A 22,889-nucleotide genomic window follows, 5' to 3' on the forward strand; every position below is an offset into this window, starting at 1 on the left:
AACATCAACTAGCCACAAAACAACATGACAACATATCCTAGGACAAGCCAAACAGAGACACGAATGAGAATTCTTAGAAGCAGGCATTCCAACCGGAACTCTATCAACAATCACATTGACTTGGATCCCATTTGTCACCCCCTGAGGATAAAAAACAGGAAATAACATCACCATAGGAAATGATGTCACCACAGGAAATGACATCACCACCCCTAGGAAACTCAAACATATAAATAGAAAACGGGCTACACTACCAGTGCTTCATTCAGAGGCTCACTGAAGATGTTACCTAGTATGGTGACAAAAAGTCTGAAAATGAACCTTTCAGCTCGGTGAGCAAGCCTACGTCCAGAAGAACAGGAAGCAGTATGGATGCAATCATTGAAGTATCAGAAAAAGAGTTGTGGGCAGAGGCCCAAATAGGACCAGAATAAGGAATATTCCAAAAATCCATAAAGGGACAGGCATAGCTGGAGCCCACAAAGCTACCTACACCTTTGATGAAGGAGGGTGCCGGTGCATGGGAATTGTTCAAGCACCTTTTCATGGAAGAAATGGAGACCCTTCAGATGATCCTGATGGGAGATGGCTATGTAGAAGAGGTGAAGAGGAGGGGTCTGGGAGCAGAAAACTGGAAATTATGGAACTAATAATAGTGTCAGAAGCTTTGCAAAGTTTCATCAGTTTTGGTTTCCAATTCCGTCCTTCGCTTGCCTTTACCTGGTCCATCTCTGACTCTTCCTTCCACCCCACCCTGCCATTTTCCTTGACTTCTCTATTTCTATTTCTGCTCCTTAAATATCCACTACAAACCCACTGGCGTCCATAGTTATGCTTCCTTACAACCTGTATCCTATAAAGACTCCATTCCATTGTCCCAGTTTCTTCATCGCCTTTGCATCTGTTCACCTTCCACCAGTCTTTCTCCCCTTTTAACCAGTTGGAGATTGCTCCCCATTGTCGTTGACAAAGCCCCCAACCACCTTCAACCTACTTCTACACTTCTGTCCTCACCCCTTTCCATTCCTACCAGAACAAGAGTTGAAAAAGTTTCATTGTCTTTACTTTCCACCCTACTAGTCTCTGCATTCAGAGGATCATCCTTCACCATTTCTGTCACATCTAGCAGCCAACACCAAACACATCTACCCCTCCCTCCTATCAGCATTCCATAGTGGCAGTTTCTTCTGTGACACTCTGGCACACTCTTGCATCACTTCTAATGCTTTCTCACTCCTTTGTGCCACCTTCTAATGCATTTGCAGCATATAGAGTTCCAATACTGAGTTCCACAACTTCGGAGCATTCATCCTAGCCACGGTACACTCACTTTATATCTCTAACCCTTCTGAGCATTAACACCCCCTTTGTCTTTTGCTTACCATTTGTTCCACTTGCTCCTCCCACTCTGCCGACAGCATTTTAAAAATCACCATTTTGCAATCCCTTCTCTGAAGAGGCATCATGCCAGACCTGAAATGTTAACTCTGTTTCTCTTTCCACAGATGCTACCACACCTGCTGAGTTTCTCAAGCATTTTCTGTTTTTCTTTGTAAAGTTTATGCAGCCTGTTCTCTCTCAATTTAACCCTTTTAAGTCCTATTATCATTCAGGTAAATCTATCTTGTACCCCTTCAGTCCATAATATTGTCTAAGATTTTATGACCAAAGCTGAAAGAAATACTCCAGATGGGATATGGAGGACCTGTACAACTAAAGCACCACTTCCTTATTTTTAATTTTCAGTCCTCTTGAAATAAAGGACAACACTTCACAAGGCTTTAGATTATTCCCTGTATCTGTGCATTAACATTCAGTCATTTGTCTACATTCACAGATCAGATCTGAGTATTTAAAACCAAATCTACAATGTCCACAAACAGGTAAATAGCTAGTTTAAGTAGTCATCTGGTTTAGTCAACTTAAGGTACAACTGTGCAGCCAAAGACTGAAGCAGGTCACAACTGGATATTTGTACTGGTTCTTCAGAACCAGCTTAACAGGAAATTGGACACAAAATGATCCAAGCTAGGTTAAACCAGTTTCAAGTCAGCCAGGTAGATATTAAGTAATCGTAAACAATGAAACATAAAGCCAAAACAGGCAGATAAGCTTAAGGTGGTCTAAATGAACAGCACAGATCAGACCAGATAGGCAATGAAATCTGAAATGAGTCAGTTCTTCAGTTGGTCAGATGAATGGGTAGAAATAGCTGGAAGTCCCAGCTTAACTGGACAGAATATGCCATAGGCTGAGAGAATTAAATGGTTTACAATTAACCAATAACTTTGAAGACAAGCTTTCCTTAAAAATTGTACAAGCCATTATATCAGTTAGAAGTGAAATTAATTCATTTCTCCTGTGATCATAACTACTTGTAAAACAATATTCTAAAAATAATTACTTGGCAGAGAAAATCTGCTTTGTGGAGAATTGAATAGCCCAGGAGTAATTTCTGCCATGTGTCAAACTGGTATTTATAATTGGTTTCAGTTAGTTTTAGAAGGGAGGAGATCACATAGTATTATTATCACTGGGTTGTTAATCCAGAGGCCCAGGTAATACCTTAGCAGATAGTGGAATTTGAATTCAACCTTTTTGAAAGATCTGAAATTGAGAGTCTAATGATAATCATGAAACCATTGCTGATTTTTGGAAAAACCCATCTGGTTCATTAATGCCCTTTTGGGAAGGAAATCTGCCATCCTTACCTGGTCTGGTCTACTTGTGACTTTAGATCCACAGCAATGCGATTGCCCAGAGAGCAGTTAAAAGTCAATGAGGGATGGGCAATAAATGCTGGCTTCGCCAGTGATGTCAAAGTCCCATGAATGAATTTTTTTTTAAAAAAGTAAAAAGTGTCCTATTACATTGAATCAGACAATATGCATCAAAGAATCCAAGTCGTCACTTGTGGTGAGAAGTGCTTGCATGAGAACTAGGATGCTTTCCATTGTTGAGTAACCTGCAAGCACAATGCCAAGGCTGGAACAGCCAGAATGTCAATTTGACTGAGGTGCAGGAGGACAGCTGGAAGCTGGAGCGATTCACTTCTCAAGACTTGTTCCCTTAAGGAGAGAGTGAGACATAATATAGCAATAAACCAATTTCTTACATCTTGCATTTCTTCTTTGATCAACCTGTTCAGATGTGGTATTTAGATTCCCTACAGTGTGGACACAGGCCCTTCGCCCCAACAAGTCCACACCGACCCTCCAAACATTAACCCACCCAGACCCATTTCCTTTTCACTAATGCACCTAATGCTATGGGCAATTTAGCATTTCCAATTCACCTGACCGGCACATCTTTGGACTGTGGGAGTAAACAGGAGCACCCAGAGGAAACCCACGCAGACACCGGGAGGATGTGCAAACCACTGCACCACCGTACAACCCCTATAGCACACTTCCTGGAGCAGGTTGGAATTGAATTAGACTCAAGCTCAGAGATACAGACCTTCCCACTATGTCACAAGAACCCTCCATTCATGTTATACACTGGAAGTGGTAGTTCTTAGTCATCCCAACAACCTAAATATGGCCTTTATTGTGAAAATGATAATGTTCCAACTGAAAACTAAACATGTGCAACACTGAATTGCCCAAGGTCATTCACAGGCCAGTTGGAAACTACTCACTTAGCTCTCACTTTGATGAATAAATACTTAACTGTTGGGTAAACAGGAACTCCATATGTTAGAACAGCTCACACTGGGATTTCAGCCTTAAAGAGCCATTACTGCATCTGTGTTGGCAAAATTTCTTTGTCACATTAATCATTATGATATTACTCACAAAGTCAAAGCTCAATTGTCCTCTGAAAGTATGACTTGTGTCTCCTTTGGGAGCTACCCTTCCCGAAAACAGAAGCAGCTTTAAGGATAAGTTCAAGATTTCAAATTGAGTCGCACAGCTGGACTGGCTGTTGGTGTCTGTGGTGGCGGATCTGCTAATTGCTCCTGTTTTAGAATCTCACTTGATTTCAGCATATTCCTCCAGCAGAGGTCTCTTCTGAGGAAAAGCTCTATTTGAGTGAGGCTGGGGTTAGGACCAGTCAACCTCAGCAATGGTTGTGGCAGAACTCAAAACAGAACACCTTCCCCTCCTTCATTTGTCGATAGCAGTCATCGGCCTGGATCAAATTTGTTTCTGATGGAACACAGCTATCTGAAGTGTTGCACATATACCTCCCTGTTATTTTTTTTAAAAAGTGAATTTGGAAATCAGAAGCATCCTGGTGAATGACTAGGTGCGCGCTGAGTTGAATTACCTGATCAAAGTTTGGTAATTCCGTTAAGGGAGAAGGGACTTCAAATTTGCTGGTGTAGAGCTGGAGAAACAGCTCCAGCTCCTGTTTACTATCTGGTATCCTTGCTGAAGATGCGTGTATGCTCGTGCATATGCATGTCTGCATGGATTTGTTTGTGTCTGTGCCTGCATATGTGTGTGCACACATAATATGTATGTATACTTCTACATGACAAGTATGGGATAGGATGTGCTCAGAAGTGGCCATTAGATAAAGGTAACAGGAGATACCTTTCACCTATGGTCACTATAACTGATTTTCAGTTGATTAGGAGAGTGAAAGAGAGGAAATAAAATAACAATAAAAAATTTTTTTTTTGAATATGTAAGGCTCAGGATGCTGTTGAGAGGAACTACGCTTAATCAGACAAGGAACACAGTAACAGCTGAAACCTGTTTCCAATTTTGAAGTGAAAACTAGCATGAGTTTAACCCTTGAGTACCACAGTATTTTTACTCCAAATACATTTTTTATTTGCCCCCAAGGACATTCCACACCATGAACAAGAGAAAAGAAACACAATTTTCAAACAGGTGTCTATACTTTGCATTCTCTGCATGCTGTGATGATGTGCATCGCTGCTCTTTTTATTTTGAATGAAACCAGAAACTGTTAAAAGGTTTTAATTTCTGTTCAAAGTTTGTAATTGGAAATTGTCCACTTCAGTTTTACAGCCAGTCATTTACAAATTTAGTTGCGCCTTGAACATTTTCCCCCTCTGTAGGACAAAGCAAGAGATACAAAGCAAACTTCACAGTGCTTTGTGGATCTGGTAAAATATGTGGGTTTCTCCCCCTTGTGGCAGTTGTAAGGAGAATGTGTCGTATGCAATTCCTGCCGAAAAAATAAAGAATCGGTTGGTGGTTGTGTGTGCAGTCATATGAATGAATCTTGATTGTAGACTCTGAACAGATAAAGCATAGATTCATTTCAGTGTTGCTTGGTCTTAAATAGTTAAATTGTAATGGCAGGCATAAACATGGCTTGCATTTCCTTGAGTTTATAATGTTGAGAGGTCATTGGGAGGTCGCCCAATGGTATTATCACTCAATTAGTAAGCCAGATATCCAGACTAATGCTCTGGGGACATAGGTTCAGAATATATGAAATTTAAATTCAGTTAATAAATATGGAATTAAAGATGTATCTAATGGTAACCATAACCATTGTCATAAGAATGCATCTGGCTACTAATGTCCTTTAGAGAAAGAAAATCTGGCCTTCATATGACTGCAGATCCATGCAATGTGGTTGATTGTTAAGTGCCTCTGAAATAGCCTTGAAAGCCAATCAGTTGTATGTATTCATGCCAAAATCTGATAAAATGGATGTACCACCCAGCACTGGGAAAGACAACGAGAAACATAATCCTCGTTAATGTGCAAATTCTTCCTCATTAACACTCTGAGGCTTACGTCAGAGTTGGAAAAATTATCCAATATACTGGTGAAGCAACAGCCTGACGTAGTCATACTTGTGGACTCATACATTACCAGACAAGATGCTGTCATCATCCCTGAGGTGGCGGAACAGTGATTTATGGTCAGGAGAGAGTTGCAGTAGGAGTCTTCAATATTGACTTGGGATGCCATAAGGTCTCTTGTCATCAGGTCAAACATGGGCAATGAAAACACATCTTAGTTGATAATCAATTGTCAATATTGACACTTCCAGAGTATGCTCTGAGGGTGGCAATGGCACAGAATGTACTCTGATTGAAGGTCTTTGCTATCCATTACAAAGTGTGGCTTGGTAACTGTAATATTGACTGAACTGGTCAATACCTAACAGACACAGCTGATTACTGGGCCTCCAGATAGTGATAAATGAAGAGAGAAAAATGGGACTTGTCCTCACCAATCTACTGTTGCAGATGCATCTGTATAAGACCGTATCCGTCAAAGTGACCACCACACAGCATGTTCACATAGAAGATCCTCTACATCATGATGTGGGACTCTATAATGTACTGAATTGGATTGATTTTGAACAGTTCTAGTTACTCAAAATGAGGCATTCATGAGGCGCTGTGGGGTATCAGCAGCAGCAGAATTATATATCACTACAATGTGCAATCCCAGGCTCAGAATATCTTCAGATCTAGGATTATTGTCAAGACAGAGGATCAACATTAGTTTAATGATAAGTGCAGGAGAGCGTGCCAGGACCAGCACCCAGCATACCTAAAAATGAGAGATCAATCTAGTGAAGCTACAAAACAGGAATACCTATGTGCAAAACACCATAAGCAGCATACAATTGACAAAACTAAGTGATCCTTCACCAGTGGATCAGATCTAAGCTCTGCAGTCCAGCCACATCCAATCTGAATGGAGGTAGAACATTAAACAACTACATGAGAAGACTTCACAAATATTCCTAACCTCAATGATAAGGGAACCACGTCATCAGCGTGAAAGATAAGGATAAAGTATTTCAAGCATGTTCAGCCAGAAGTGCCAAGCAGAACAGACTGCCCTTTTGGGGCAGAGTATATTCCGGGTTCTGACCGAGTTTGAGCAGTTTTCATCTGTGGAAAGTGCTCCAATTTGGGAAGGGAGCAAATATGTATGTGCACACTGACTTTGAGACTTCGAGGCTGGGTAGCGCTGTCTGATTCGGTCCGGAGGATCTGAAAATGGTCTGCCCTTCTAGGGCGGAGTGCATTTCTGGTTCTGACCAAGATTGAGTGATTTTCCACTGTGGGAAGTGCTTCAATTTGGGAAGGGAGCGAATTGGTGTCTTCAAACCGTTTTTGAGACATCGAGGTCGGGTAGCACCGGCAGATTCCGTCTGGAGGATCTGCCAACACCTGCCCTTCTGGGGAGGAGTGCGTTCCAGGTTCTGACCGAATTTGAGCAATTTCCATCTGTGGGAAGTTAGCCAGTTTGATCCACTCCATGTGAGATCAAGAAATGGCAGAAGCCACTGGATACCGTAAAGACTGTGTCTCCTGACAATAGTACTGAAAATGTGCGCAATCTGCAAATGGTCTGCCTTCTGGGGCGGTGTGCGTTCTGGGTTCTGACCAAGTTTGAATGATTTTCCACTGTGGGAAGTGCTCCAATTTGGGAAGGGAGCAAATCCCTGTGTTCATAACAACTTTGAGATGTCGAGGCTGGGTAGTGCGTTCGGATTCAGTCAGAAGAATCCGTCAACTGCCTGCCCTTCTGGGGCGGAGTTCGTTCCAGGTTCTGATTGAGTTTGAGCGATTTCCATTCTTGGGAAGTTAGTCAATTTGATCCACTCCATGTGAGATCAAAGAAGCCACTGGATGCCATAAAGACTTTTTCTCCTGACAATAGTACTGAAAATATGCACAATCTGCACCCTCAGCCAAGCTGTTCCAGTACAGTTACAACACTGATAACAACCCAGTTTGAAATTTGGAAATTTTCCCTCAGATGTACATTAATCATGGAATCTTAGGAAAACTTCAGTTTGTTGCCTGTGCCCCGACTTCTGTTCTGTTTTAATGAGTTGAAGTTTTCTTCACAAGGTTGTAACATTCTTCTATTTTATGCAATTGGGTAGTATCCTTCTCGCGCAATAAATCATTGTCAGTGTATAGGTACACTCGTTTATTTTTTCCTTGATGCACCTGAAAGATGCCTTACTATTTCCAGTAGTTGACCTGCAGGAGGCAGTCATGTACCTGAGTATTATACAGTGACAGACCTACAACCACCAGTACTATACCCCAGTAATATACGGTGACAGGCCTACAACCTCCAGTACTATACTCCAGTAATATATAGTGATAGACCTACAGCCATCAGTATTGTATCCCAGTAATATACAGTGACAGCCCTACAGGCACCAGTACTGTACCCCAGTAATATACAGTGACAGACCTACAAACACCATTATCGTACCCCACTAACATACAGTGACAGACCTGCAACGTCCAGTACTGTACTCCAATAATATACAGTGACAGACCTACAGCCATCAGTACGACACCCCGGTATTATATAGTGACAGACCTATAGCCACTACTGCTGTACCCCAGTATTATATAGTAATAGACCGATGTTCACTAGTTAATGTACCCCAGTAGAGTGATAGACATGAATCACCTGTACAATACTCTAGTATTATAGAGTGAAAGACATGAATTCACCAGTTGTGTGACCCAGTATTATATAATGGCTGACCTGTACCCATTAATCTACTTGAATGTGACAGTGACAGTTCTGTACCCACTAGTACTATACCCAAGTATTATACAGTAACAGACTTTAACCCATTGCTAATCTGTGCTAAATGTTTAGAGTAAGGTTGCAAAATTTATATTGATCCTAAAGTGTTATCATTTATCACAAGGGGAACTGACATCAAAAGTAGGGAGATTTTATTTCAGTTATACAGGAACCTGGTGAAATACTGTGCTCAGTATTGGTTACCTCATGAGAACTGCCGCATTTGCAGCAGAGCAGTTCAGAGAAAGTTTTTATGATTAGTTGTGTAAAATAGGCAGGCTGTCTCATGAGGAAGGTTGGACACACTAGGCTGGTATCCACTGGAGTAACTTGATTTAAACATTAAATGATCTTGAAGGGTCTTCACAGGGTAGACGCAGAGAGGATGTCTCCTCTTATGGGAGAATTTATAACTAGAAGTCTCTTTAAAATTCAGGGGTTGCTCATTTAACAACAAAAACTGGATTTTTTTTACCTCCAGAAGTTTTGTAATGCTCTTCCTGAAAGGGTGGTGGAAGCAGATTCATTAAGGTAGAGGTGGGTCAATTCTTGGTAAGCAAGAGGGGATGGTGAAAGGATATGAGTAGACAGGCAGGAATGCTGATTGAGATTACAATCAGATCAGCTACAATCTTATTGAATAGCAGAGCAAGGTCAAGGAGCTGAATAACCTACTCCAGCTCCTGATATGTATGTATATAGATAATTTGTGAAAGTCAATGCAATTCAACCCCACACATTACTGACTTACTGGAAAGTTATACCTTTGCTTCTTGTTTTATATTTAGAGATAATTATTGCTTTAGATACATATAAAAAGATGTATTCCAGAGTAAGCAAGCATTTTCAACTGTATTTTGATAAATATGCTGTCACACAAGGTTTGTCAGGTAACAAAACTGAGGATTTTCTGAACATGCATTGCTCTTCCAAAATAAGCCTCCAACAATTTGATTTCAAACCAGATGAGATATTCATGATGTATAAATGATCTGCTCTGCACATATTTTTCACATTTTTCAAAAAAAATGCACATTTTAGACTTAATATCTCAAGCTGCAGGAAATCAAATTGTTCTAATTGAGATTTTGTCTTTTCTTTATGTTTTAATTTCTCCTCCACAAACAACCTTGCTTACCATCTCCTGTTATTTGTGTTAAATCCTATCATACCTTTAGGCCAACAGCCTGGCTCCCACATCCACAAGTGCCACCCTTTCCCTTGCCAACCCTGATGTCTCCTTACTTAACTACCAATCTGCACTTTACCAGCCTTCAGCAGCATCCATGGCAGCTGTTGCCCAAAGGAGCATGCCACTGCAGACGGGAGCTTCGCAGCTGTGTGCTCGTCCTGATCCCTTCCAGCAAGCCTTGATTGTATGTCCACCAGGATTTCAAGGTGAGATGTGTTTTGTTTGGCTTGGTGTCTTTCCCCTGCTGCTTTGGCAACTTCACAGCTTTGTAGCTTAAATACCTGGCACTATTTCCTATAGTACTGAAAGTAGTTTCTCCTACTGCTGTCCCAACCCCCACAGCAAGATTCTTCAGCCTACTTAGCATTCAGCAGACCAAGGCAGTGCTGAGATTGATACCTGGCCTATGCATCTATGGGTAAAGGAGGTGTTACAATAAAGATCTAACAGGCTGGTCCTCTTTTTGTGAAAAAAGGAAAGACTGAATGGTGACCTGAATGGCATCATACATATTATGGAGGGCTTTGATATTGTAGACATGAACTTCACTTGGGGTGGAGTTCAAAAGGAAGTGCCATGAATATAAGAAAGTCACTAAGAATCCAGTAGAACATTCGAGCTTAACTGATTTACCAATACAATGATCAGCATGTGAAACTTGGTATCACAAGTAGTTGAGGTGAATGTCAAGAAGATATTTATGAGTAACTCCAATAAATGCATGATGGAGAAAGGAATAGAGGATATGATGGTGGAGTAAGATTAAGTAAGATGGGAGGATGTTCAAGACAGTATAACCTAAGCTGCTGAATATTCTATTTCCATGCAGCAAATGTTCTGCAGTTGGATTGAGGAACTAGCAATAATGATTAACAGAGGGATTAGACTGAGGTCCCATTTCTGCCCACTTGCTGAAAAGATTATGATTCTGAATGAGAACAGGATTAGACTGAACTGAGATGATCTCAAGGTCAAATGGCATGTTACTTGGTTATGAAAAAGGACAGTGCACTGGAGAGTGTCTGTTGCTGTTGGAATCTGGTGGGATGATTGTTTTTGAAAATAGTGTGTATCAAATCTTGACAGAACTTGTCTGCTTCGCACAGGCCATTCTTTATTTTTATTCTTGCATCTCAAATGCTCTCTCATTGATGCCAATAGGATTGCAGGCTTCTCCGACCAAGCATGCTGGGTACTCTGTCCGAATGGAGAATGCTCTTCCAATTGTTACACAGGCTCCAGGAGCTCAGCCTCTTCAGATCCAGCCTGGCCTACTGACACAGGTAGTTGGAATGATTAAGGTGTTGTATTTCAACAAACCCTCATGGCACACTCAGCATAGACAATGGTCAGTGAAACACAGAAGATTTCTTGTTGATTTTCAGGAACAGATTTTCGTGGACTTGGGATGTCTTCCCAGACTTCTAAATCTATTGGCCAGATCCAAATTTTGCCAGCAAAGGAAATGGATGGGACATGATTTGCACAGAAACCCGTACTCAGCTGAGTTCAAACAGACACCATTATAGCTTTGGCAAGGGTCTTAATCAGCATTGTGGGGAGTCATGAATTGATGGAGTAGATGTAAATGCTGTTGGACGACATTTACGTTTCGCAATACTGTCATGATTTGACTTATTAAAAAAATGCCTTGTTTTTTAAACTTGGAAAAAGCTGAAGCTTCAAAGTTTCAAAAAGCCTCTGCTGGACCACTTTGATTGACAGCTGTAAGTTAGAGGGAAAATGTAGCATCTGGTTATGTATTTTATTAAACCTTTTTGTTGGCGTTTCACCATGCACTATGATGTATCATTGCGAATTTCAAAAAACTACAGTCATCTCACTGTGGTGTTCTGAGTTTAGTGATTAACTGACAGCTAAAAGAGACAGTTAAAGCATTACTTTTGTTTGGTGTGAAATCTGAATAGAAATCTATTTACTTTTATAAGAGACTAACCATTTGAAGATTTAAAAACTTTAAATAGATTTTGTGAATAGGAGCTTTTCAGTATTAAAACTTTAAAAGTAAAAACTGTTAGGTTGTTAAAATTTATTTTTTCATCTCCACATGGTTTCTGGGGACTGTACATGAAAAATATGGAAGGCATTGGAAACTATAAGGCTGGCCGAAGCTATAAATTGGTATTAAATTGTTACATTGAATATGAGGTACAATGGGAGGGTAGGTGAGGAACATCAGTTGGCATGGAAGGTTTCAGTAGCCATGGAGGTGGGTGAAGGGGCTTATGCTACTATGCAGGGAAGGAGGAGTCATTGCACCTGGCAAGATGTGTAGGTTAGAAAGCCTAATAACCCCTAAAGCAACTTGAACTGAGATTGGCTTCCTAGTTAATACCTCCACCCTCGCCCATGCTCCCCCTCCCTTGTGGCTGCCTACACTTTTCTTCTGGGGTCAACAAGCCACCTGCAAGCACTGCCCAGAGTGAACAGTGCACATTATAGTTTTTACTGGAGTTGCCTTGGCAATCTCCTAAATTGAGCTGAACACAACAAATGGCTGCTTCAGTCGCCAAAATTCATCCCTTAGCCTCTGCTGAGGTGGTTTGTGTCAACTGAACTCATGGTTCAGTGACTGCTGCAATATGCTTTGTACCTCTCAGCGAGGATAAAGTCAAATATTTGACAAAGCTCCCACTGTCCATTGATCTCTATGGGACCGTGGATGTAGCATTTACATGACCTCAGGACACCCCATACAATGAAAGTAGTCACTGCTGTAATTTAGGAAAAGCACAGCCAATTTATGCCAAGTAAGTTTTGGTAGAAAGTGGGAAAATGGGGTTGAGAAACTTACCAGCCATGATTGAATGGCAGAGCAGACTCGATGGGCTGAATGGCCTAACTTCTGCTCCTATGCCTTATGGTCTTAAGTTCCTACAAAATGAATAATACTGATGAGATACTGTGTATTTTTTTTTCTGAATGAATGAAAAATTTTGGCCTGAATGTAGGAGACAATTCACTTGCTCTTCTTTGAATAGCACCATGGATCTTTTACATTCTCTTGGATCACCATAGAGAATAGGTTTGTTAGAATGATGATGCTAGAAATGGTAAACCATTATTATGAGAGGGAACTTAGGTTAAAGGGTCCTTCTCCGCTACACTGGAGAAAGAAAATATTTAAGCAAAGACTAAACATGTTGCAGGGTATTAGCTGAGTGAATATGGAAAGACTGTTTCCATTGCTTAGGTAGTCAGTAATGTATGGGCATTGATTTAATGAGGATGTAGTAGCATAGTGGCAATGTCACTGGACTAGTAATCCAAAACCCCAGGCTAATGCTCTGAGGACTTGAGTTTAGTGAATGGTAATCATATAACCTTTGTCAATTGTTGCAACATCTATTTCACTAATAGTCTCTGAAAGAAAATCTGCCATCCTTACCTCATCTGACTCCATTCTTAGAAATTTATGGTTGACCCCTAATGCCCTCTGAAATGGTCTAGAAAGTCAATCAGTTCAAGGGCAAAGAGGGATGGCAATAATTGCAGGCCTTGCCAATGACGTCTGCATCCCATACAATAATAAGAAAAACCTTTGTGTAATGACAGAAGTCAGGTGAATTTCTCTACGTGGAGGATTTTTGTACTGTTTTTGTCATTGGTGTCAGTAGAATTGTTTTTGAATAAGTCAAGGAAAGTGGCAGTACAGAATGACTTAAGAAATTAATATATATTTAGTAAAACTGGTTGATGGGACAATTTGATGCTTTTGTTTATGTTCGTTAAATTAGGAAGGTGAAACTGTTCTGTATTTAATTCAAAGGATGGCTAGTCTTCTTCATTTAGACCTTAAGAATAGCATTCGGAAGAGGACTGGGTTTAAAAATCCTACTGACGTGGAAGCATTGACAACATTGAGAGCTTGTTAAAATTAGTCCTTTTAAAATCTATAATGAAAGTACTTAAAACATACCGTAAATATTTAATTACAAATGTAAGGCTTTTGTTTGGAGACCTTTTACCAAAACGATTGTCACAGATTTCCAACGTTGTGTTAATGTTCACTTAATGGATTCAATCAAAACTTGGAAATTATTTTGGAATAAAACTGGGCACAAGGGTGACAAGATAGAGAAAGTGAAGTTGCATTGGTGGTGGATGTTAACCTCATGAGCATTCCTTATTATGCTTTTCTTCCTTGTAGCAGGCTTGGCCTGGTGGTACCCAGCAGATCCTTTTGCCTCCAGCCTGGCAGCAGCTAACAGGAGTGGCAGCCCACACTTCAATGCAACATGCTACTGTTCTTCCAGAGACAATGGCAGGGGCCCAGCAACTGGCAGACTGGAGGTAGGTTCAACCACTCTAGTCAACTGAAATGAAATGGCTTAATTTTCTCTTTGGAGAGAGAAACAGTGGGAACGTTTTGGATTCGATCCCTCCACAGAGAACTGCCAGACCTGCTGAGTTTCTCTAGTGTTTTCTGTTCTCATTTCAGATTTTCAGCATCTGCATTATCTTGATTCTATCACTTCATTTTCTGTCAGTTTCCTCCTGGATGGGAGAAGGTTATGAAGCACAATCAGAAACTATTTGGTTGCACAAAGCCGCTGGATTGACTTGGCCTGTGACACCATGTAATGGCCTAATTGACATCATCATCAAAGCTGTAGCCTGCTCAAACTTTGTGTTGGTTAATCAGGTATTTAACCTAGATTGACATCCGACTCCTGTACAATATAGCTTCATTACCTTAATCTTGAGGACAAGGCATACAGTGTTCCAAAGGTTCTCCACCAGAGGATGCACTGAAGTCTAAGCTCTTTAGATCACAGCATTTACTAACACAAAGTGCTGGCCAGCTCTGAGCTGCTGGTAGTTGTTGACACAGGATTATTTGCAGCTGAATAGGACAAATCCCTGCTGCTAATGCAATGTTATGTGCTGGGAAAGTGTGCTTGGGAGTTGGCAGATCATACGCAGATTGTTTCGCTCCTTTTTCATATGCCTGTACAGCATATCGTAACGCTTCAGGTGACGTCACTGGTCCGGCCAATCCATCACCACTCATATCCCTGGTGTATTTCACTGTTGGATAACCAAGAATGCTATCGAAGCAGGTAACATTGGATCCAACTAAACTCCGCAGAGACATGGTCACTCTATCCCCCTTTTTCCTACTCAGAGGTTTGTCACTTGCTGGTCATACAAATCAGAATGGTTTAATGCAGTTCTAGTCACTCATACTGTAGATGTAAACATGTCTCACAGAGGTCAAGATGGATTGTCGTCAATTGGTTGCTTAAATAAGAATTGGAAAGAGAATATGTCACCTGTCAATATCATTCCTTTGAAGTCTAATTGCAAATTCTGCTCAATATATTTCATGCCTTGAAATGTATGAAACTGCAACTTGAAATAAATCATTTGCAACTGGAACCCATACCGAAAAGATACACCGTTCCTTCCTTTTCCTTGGAATTAAATCTAAGCTGTAAAGTTTTGTAGTGAGAAAAATTCTGGAAACAAGATGAGTACTGTACTTGTAAGTAGTGAAACACACACTGACGGTTTGTGCTGAGTAAGTATCCTCTAACTTATTTTTGTTTGGCTCAGGAACACCCATCCGCACACCAGCCATTACAATACCATCATGCAGCAGCCAGCCCTCCTGGCGAGTCATGTGACCTTGCCATCTGCTCAGCCTTTGAACATTGGCGTCGCTCATGTAATGAGACAGCAACCCACATCAAGCTCCACCTCAAAGAAGAACAAGCAACAGCAGTCCACTGTTAGGTGCGTAGAATGGGTCAGTTAAAGTATACTGTCCTTATTGTAGAGGGGTGAAAAAAACCTCAAAGTGATGGTGTACATTTGCTATTCCAGAACCAAAATACAGGTTGATTTGCACACAGACACTTCTGCCTCAAGCCAGATACCATGAAGGCAGGAGTGTAACCACATAGTCTAACTGGTGTTTCTTTTGATGAAGAAATGAAATGCCATTTATGATCACACTCTATCCCAAAGTGGTTTACAGCTGACAAAGAACTTCAGAAATATAATCATTATTATACTATGTAAACGTCTTAACATTTGTTGCTTAAACTGTGCCATTTTAACGATGTGCAATTACTTTTTATGTTTGGAGGGTATTCGGGTAAGAGCAAAATAATCAGAATCTACTGACAGAAAATAGAACAGATTAGAACTTTCAAGTTTACTCTCCAGTCTGTACTGAGTTAACTGAGACTAACAGCAATGCTGTTTACCTCAATACCTCTGAAACATGGCACCCAATTTGCAGAGGATGGCATTTTCCTCCAACACTTGAACTTCAGACTCCATTGGGTGCCTTGGCCTAAATGGGACTTGAAATCACAATCTTACACTATTAATATTGAAAATAAAAACCAAAATTATAGGATATCTTAGTTCAACCTGCTCTGTTTTTAGAAGTTTATAAATTGAATTGAGGAAAAAAGCAAGTTCCATTATGATCGCCATATATATGGTACTCAGAATATATATACTCAGTAATGATACTGGAGTTGTCGATTAATTTTATGAAGCAGGCTATATCAATTAATCATCAACAGACATGAAACACCATGGTGAGAGTTCTGAAAACATTGGCCCAAATTCACCTGAACCACCCAAGCATGCTAAAATTATCACAATATGTTTCATCTAGGCATAAAACACACCCACTAGAATCTTATACACCATTGTCCAGAAAGCATTACAGTGTCAGCATTACAGAAAGCATTACTTATATAGTGAGAGAGAAAACTACATTTTTGGCAGGCCCAATCTATTAACATTGTTTATTTGATGACTATTTGGGATTTCCTCTGATTTTTCCCAGCTGGATAACCAAGCTCTGAGGGAGCAGATGGTGAGAGTGCCATCTTTAAAATTGACAATGGTGAAATACTTCTGGAGGCTCACAGAGTTAAAACTCTGTGCGTTGTGGGATGATTAATTCTGAGTTATTGAACTCATGTCTTAATATTTGTTGCTTAAATTGTGACATTCTCAACAATTATTTCAACAAAGTGCATGTAATTTTCTTGATGAAGGGTAGTGGGGGAGAGCAAAATAATTAGAATTTACTAAGATAAAATAGAACAGATCAGAACTGTGAGTTTTACTCTCCAGTCTGTGTTGAGTTAACTGAACGTAACGGGAATGTGGTTTGCCTAAATACCTCTGAAAAAAGGAGATAGAAGAAAATCAACTATATATCCTGTTCTTGTTTATTGTTCATTGGATCCCACCTCCTTCCTGCTGGAAAGTCTATACCTGTGGTTATAAGGTTCAGGCTCAGTTATGACGATCATCATTATCGTGGAGCCTTTCAGATTTAGGTGCAAGCATGAAGAGTGAGCAATTGACTGAGATGCTAGACAGGAGTCAACAGCTGTGGAATTGTGTGCCAACATGAGTCAGTGCCTTTAGGAGGAAAAGTGGAAAGGAAATCAAATTCAAATTAGACATAATTACAGGATCAAATGGTTTTCAAGGCCTTCTGTAAGAACAGTTTTTTTCTTCTGACAGTATAAGCATACAGAAATGTTGACTTTTTCATTCCGTGCATGTTATCGTAATGTTTCTGCTCCTTTTTCACAGGAATATGTCAACCTACGAAGTCTCTTCCACCCGAAGCTTCAATTCCCATTCCCCTCAGCGCTCGAAACGTGTGAAGGAGAATACCCCGCCGAGGTGTGCTGTGGTGCAGGACAGTCCAGCCTGCAGCACCTTAACATGTGGCTGGGGGGAGGCCACCAGCACAACCCATGAGCACCAGAGGCAGACCATAGTTATTCCTGACACGCCTAGCCCAGCTGTCAGTGTCATCACCATCAGCAGTGACACTGATGAAGAGGAGGAACACAAACGAGTCCCCAACAGGTGAAGAGATAGGAGGCACTATTATGTAAAAGTACATTGAATTAAAAGAAAAGAAACAAGGTATTAGGTCCACTGATCTATGGATTTAGGTTTTACAAGTACCTCCAGCAACCACTCTTCTTTTTGCTTTATGAAGAATCCTTATGAAGAATCCTTTTATTCCTGACACTGTCAAGTACTTCTCTAGTTTTGTTTTAGATGCATCTATGCATCTAAAAATGAATTTCACGTTCTAACCACTATCTCGGTGGTATCTGTTTAATTTTTTACCAGCTTCATTAGCACTAATAGCACAAATGAGGACTTTGGCTCAAGCAACACTGTTCATTGAAAGTGTTTTGAATAGAGTTTGTGCCGGTAACCACATTTGGAATTCATTACTAATGGAGAACATTACTAGAGCACCGATCAAATTTTCCAACTTATTGTAGCAAGAGAAAGCAAGGCAGAGAGATTTCCAAAGAGTTGAGATTGTAATATGATAACAGAAATGCAAATTAACCTAGATAAAACCAAACCTCACACCAGGAAAGAGGGTTTATACCCATAATATACAAGACAAGCCACGGAGGAATGGCACACACTGTAATTGTGGGAAGCAAAATTATCCCAAGTTGGAAAGTGATTCCTCTCTTCAAAACAAAAATGCAATAAACCAAGAAATCACAAGCCATTTAGAATTAATTCAAAGCAAAGTGAACTCGTGAGGGCAACACAGATTGCTAAAACACAAGTGAAACTTGTAGTATGAATTGAAGAAATAAAATGAGGATAGATAAGAAAATTTAACAAACAAAATCTATACGGATTTGTTAGAGTAACATATAAGCCAAATATAATGGTGCAAAGAATTAAAGAAATGTGACACTAAGGTTAGAGACTAACAAACAAAAGGTGAAGCATAGGGTTAAAAGAAAAAACATTGAACTGGAGAGAAGTAATGGCTGATCCAAAAAATGTCTGTGCTGGGACTCCTCATATTTATTGAATGCATCACCAATTTTGACTTCAAAATTGAGGGACCAACACTGAAATTTGCACATGACAGCAAATGACTGTATGGCAAATTGAGACCTTGTAGATTTTTGATCATTTTATTATAAGATTGATATAAAAGAAATGGAAAAGCTGCAGAATGGACTTACTGGGTTATATCCAGGAATTAAGGATAATGTTTATAAAGAGAGTCTTGAGAAACGATCATTTTTACTGGCATGGGTTATGCAATGGAGTGGTCTGATTAAGGTCTACTAATTGCAAAGTAATATGATCAGAGTAAATAGTGAGTAATTGCTTCCACTAGTCAGTGATCGGAGGAAATGAAAGGGGCCCAGATTTATAATAATCACAGGAATTGAAAGGGAAACTTTAAAATCTTAACTACAGCAAGTAGGTAAAATGTCAAATGTTTGCCAAACACTGTTGTTAAAGATGAGTCCATTAATTTTTAGGAATGAGATAGTTGCCTAAAAGAATATTTCTAGGCTGGGAAAGTGGGAGAATTTAGCTAAGTATCTCACATGAAAAAAATGCTTCAGATTTGACAGATTGAGTGAGTTGGAGCACTCAATAAATGCAGCAGTAAGTTTACTTTTGAGCAGCTTGGACCACCTTAGACCTTAGGGCACTTGCTTACGTGTTTATTAGAAGCCAAGTGGGAAGAATGGCAGCCTCTCTCCAGGCCCAACCCAATCCTGATCATTTGTTGATTAGTGTCCAGAATATTGGGAACCTACCTGACTCAGGCATGAGGTCACTGAAAGTCTGCTACAAAGGATTGGCGAGATTCCAACCTGCCAATGCTATACTTGCTATCGTGGGACCAATACAGCTTCAAGGCCCATCCATTTACCTCCTCTCACCGAACTAATTAGTCACACCTTTCTACATACAATGTAAGCTTGACTGATGACGTTGATCTTGGCAAATGAATTTGAAATTGATCTGTTTTTTTCTTTGCAGTAAAGAAAGCAATTACTTCATAGTAAAGTGTTACCTTCCATTTTCATAAGTGTTTTCTGAGGTTATTGCACCTCTACTTAGGCCACGTGTTGTGGAACATCATGTGTAAGTCAAGCCATAAGACAAATACTAGATTACCTTATAAAAACCAAAAGAACTGTGGATGCTGTTAATCAGAAACAAATACATAAATCGCTGGGAAAGCTCAGTAGGGCTGGCAGCAACTGTGGAGAGAAATCAGAGTTAACGTTTTGGGTCGAGTGACTCTTCTTCAAAACTCAGGTCATTAAGTGTCAGATCTGCTAAGCTTTTCCAGCTTTTTTTGTGTTGGTTACCTCAGTATTTAACTTAAAGCTGAGTCTCAGTTTAAGTAATCGATTTTATGGAACTGCAAAATTTTATCACCTGCATTGCCAAAATGTATCCAATGCACAACTAAATTATTGATGTAACCCTGATCCGTATTTTTTTCTTTATTATGGCATGGGATATGTATGTCACTGACTAGCCTTGCATTTGTTGCGAATTTCCCTAATTTCTCTGTATACAGTGGCTTGGGCATTTCATGGGGCAGTTGAGAATCAACCATGTTTTTGTAAAGCTGGAGTCACTTGAAGGTCAGACTGGGTAATGATGGTATTTTCCTTCTCTAAAGGACATTAATGAACCAGATGAGCTTTTAGAGTAATCAGAAGTCACAGTCACCTACGAGATTTATATCCCGATTTTAGTAACTAAATTTACAAACAGACTATTTTGCAGCAGAGTTAAAAGGCATATAGATGGGCATATGAATAGGAAGGGTTTAGAGGGATATGGGCCAAGTGCTGACAAATGGGATTAGATTAATTTAAGATATCTGGTCGGTGTGGACGAGTTGGACTGAAGGGTCTGTTTCCACGCTGTATTCCTCTATGACTAAGTAGCCATTTTTGCCCCTAGAATCAGTTCTGCCATTTAATAAGGTCATTGCAGATTCTGGATTCCCATCTACCTCTGAAACCTTTGATTCTCTTGACTAACAAGGATCTGTTGACCTTTGTCTTCTAAGTATTCAATGACCCTGCTTCTACTGCCTTCTGGGGCAGACAGTTTTAAAGGCGTACAACTCTCTGAGAGAAAAGTTTTCCATAAGGACGACCCCCTATTTTAAAACAGCATACCCTAATTCTGGACTCATCCACAAGAGGAAATATCCTTCTCACATCCACCTTGTCGAGACTGCTCAGGACCTTCACCCATTCTTCTAAAATTCAAAAACAAGTCCAGTCTGTCCAACTTTTCCTCGTTAAACAAGTGACTAATTCCAGATAAAAATCTAGCAAACCTCCTCGGAACTGGTTCCAACTGCATTTACATCCTTCCTAAATGGGGAGACCAAAACAGCAGACAGTATTTGAGATGCAGCCTTATCAATGTCCATCATTCAAGCAAAACATTTCTTTATGGTTCATTTCCTACTGTTATAAAATATAGCATTCCATTAGCCTTCCTAATTACTTGCTATACCTGCATATTCACTTTCTGTGATGCACTAACAACACCTGAATTCCTTTCACCCTAGAATTCTGCCATCATTCTCTCTTTACATAATATTTGCTTTTTATTCTTCCTGCTAAAATGTACAGCTTCAGCTTCTTTCCTCATTCTCTTCACCTATCTATATTGGTCTGCAACCTTGTTTTGTCATTTTCACAGCATAATTTCTTATCTATCCTTGTGTTCATCTGCAGATTTAACTACAGTGACTTCACTCCCCTCAGCCAAGTCATTGACATAAATTGTAAATGATTGTGGACCCAGTACAGACCCCCATTATTCCCATTGTGTATTACTTCTTCAAAGAACTCAAATAAATAGATTAAACATAATTTTACTTTCGCAAAATAATTTTGACTTCCCAGATGACTTGAGTTTTTCTAAGTGTGCAGCCGTAACTTCCTTAATGATTCATATAAATTCAGTCAGCTGCCATGGGATGTAGACCCGGAGGTTCCAGTCTAAATTCTATACAATTAACTGAGAGACTCTATGACTGGCTCAGAATGTTGGAAATGAAAGTCAGAGTTATCATTGTTGCTAAATAATGTATTTATGCATAGTGAAGGATATTGGGTGAGAAATGGATCAAGTTGAGCTGTTACTCCTCATTCTGACAAATTTTCCATGAATTCCCACTGTCACAGATCACCTAAGAAGAATGGAAAATGTAGGCAAGTTCCTGGAGGTTGGCTATGCCTAACTGAACCTCAGAAAGAGTTAGGAATGTAGTGTGTGAAGAGGAAGCTGAAGGGTAGGCTGGTTAAAAAGCTCAGCTTCCAATCCAGTGCTGACGGTGATTTCTTTCCTATTTGCAGCAGACTGTCAAAGCAGAGGAAAAATGTCATCAGCTGTGTCACAGTGCACGACTCGCCAGACTCGGACTCCTCGAGCAACAACAGCCCATATGCCATGCAACAGCAGCACACCATCAGCAGCACTGCAAGCAACCCGGCCAAAGGACGGTCAGATAGCCACTACTGTGGGAACCCACGCACCATTATTGTCCCGCCTCTCAAGACGCAGTCGAGTGATACTGTGGCAGGGTGTGACCGCCTTGCACCAGGTTTGTCTTCAGTCCCTATTTTATCTTTCTTAATTATGCCAGTCTGTCATAGAAGACCCCAGATCACCAGCACCGGCTTATGCCCCCGATTTGATAAACGTGTCTCTCAAATGCATTGCTATGACTGGAGGAGGGCTGGTATTGACTCTTCTGGCTGTTAATGAGTAAGCAGTAAGACATATTCTTGTGTCTTAGAACATTCTAGGTATTGAGTTCAGTTCATACTTGGGTGTATTGATGGCCATTTGTGTCCAACTTCTCCCTCACCACCTGTCTCCAGGGCACAGACCCATCTTTCAATTTTAATTGTCCCAACTGTTACACCCCTTTTGTGAGTCAAGACAAGGAAACATCAACAGACATCTCAGCAAAGGTGTCTCTGAATTCAATGTTCATGTTCGTACAGGAATAATTAAATAGCAATTTGGGGCAAGATGTCTGCCTTATCTCATGCAGGAGAGTTCTGCTGAGATGTGCTTTGCTGTTACTGAAATCTGGTAATTAAGCACAGACAATGAACATCTGTAGCCTTTGCAACTTGTGTGGGATTAGGCATGTGTTATTCAGCCATTATGTGTTGAACCCCTCTTTGAGCTGTGTTTAACAGTTTTATTAATGGCTAAAGTAGATGTTTTGAAATTGAGGGAAGGTTAGACTCAGGATAGATAAATGAGTATTTTCTAAATAATAAGAAACAAGGAACTACAGCAGCTTTCAAAAGGAAATTGGATATGTATTC

The 22,889-nt window shown here is 40.2% G+C and overlaps 1 protein-coding gene across 5 annotated transcripts in view; it reads left to right on the top strand.

The window, feature by feature from the left end:
- The window catches only part of hipk2 (homeodomain interacting protein kinase 2), a 277,465-nt gene that overhangs the window by 244,868 nt on the left and 9,708 nt on the right, over positions 1–22,889 (top strand). The window contains exons 8-13 of one of the 5 annotated variants that reach the window (XM_072552490.1): positions 9,692–9,911; positions 10,867–10,988; positions 13,877–14,019; positions 15,286–15,465; positions 17,302–17,583; positions 21,906–22,150. In XM_072552490.1, the coding sequence (XP_072408591.1) occupies positions 9,692–9,911; positions 10,867–10,988; positions 13,877–14,019; positions 15,286–15,465; positions 17,302–17,583; positions 21,906–22,150 (1,192 nt within the window). Of the gene's footprint in view, positions 1–9,691; positions 9,912–10,866; positions 10,989–13,876; positions 14,020–15,285; positions 15,466–17,301; positions 17,584–21,902; positions 22,151–22,889 lie in introns of all 5 variants that reach the window. The other 4 variants (XM_072552492.1, XM_072552488.1, XM_072552489.1 and 1 more) reach the window with 4 other exon arrangements.

Source organism: Chiloscyllium punctatum, chromosome 32 (assembly GCF_047496795.1).
Source record: "Chiloscyllium punctatum isolate Juve2018m chromosome 32, sChiPun1.3, whole genome shotgun sequence".
NCBI lineage: Eukaryota > Metazoa > Chordata > Chondrichthyes > Orectolobiformes > Hemiscylliidae > Chiloscyllium > Chiloscyllium punctatum.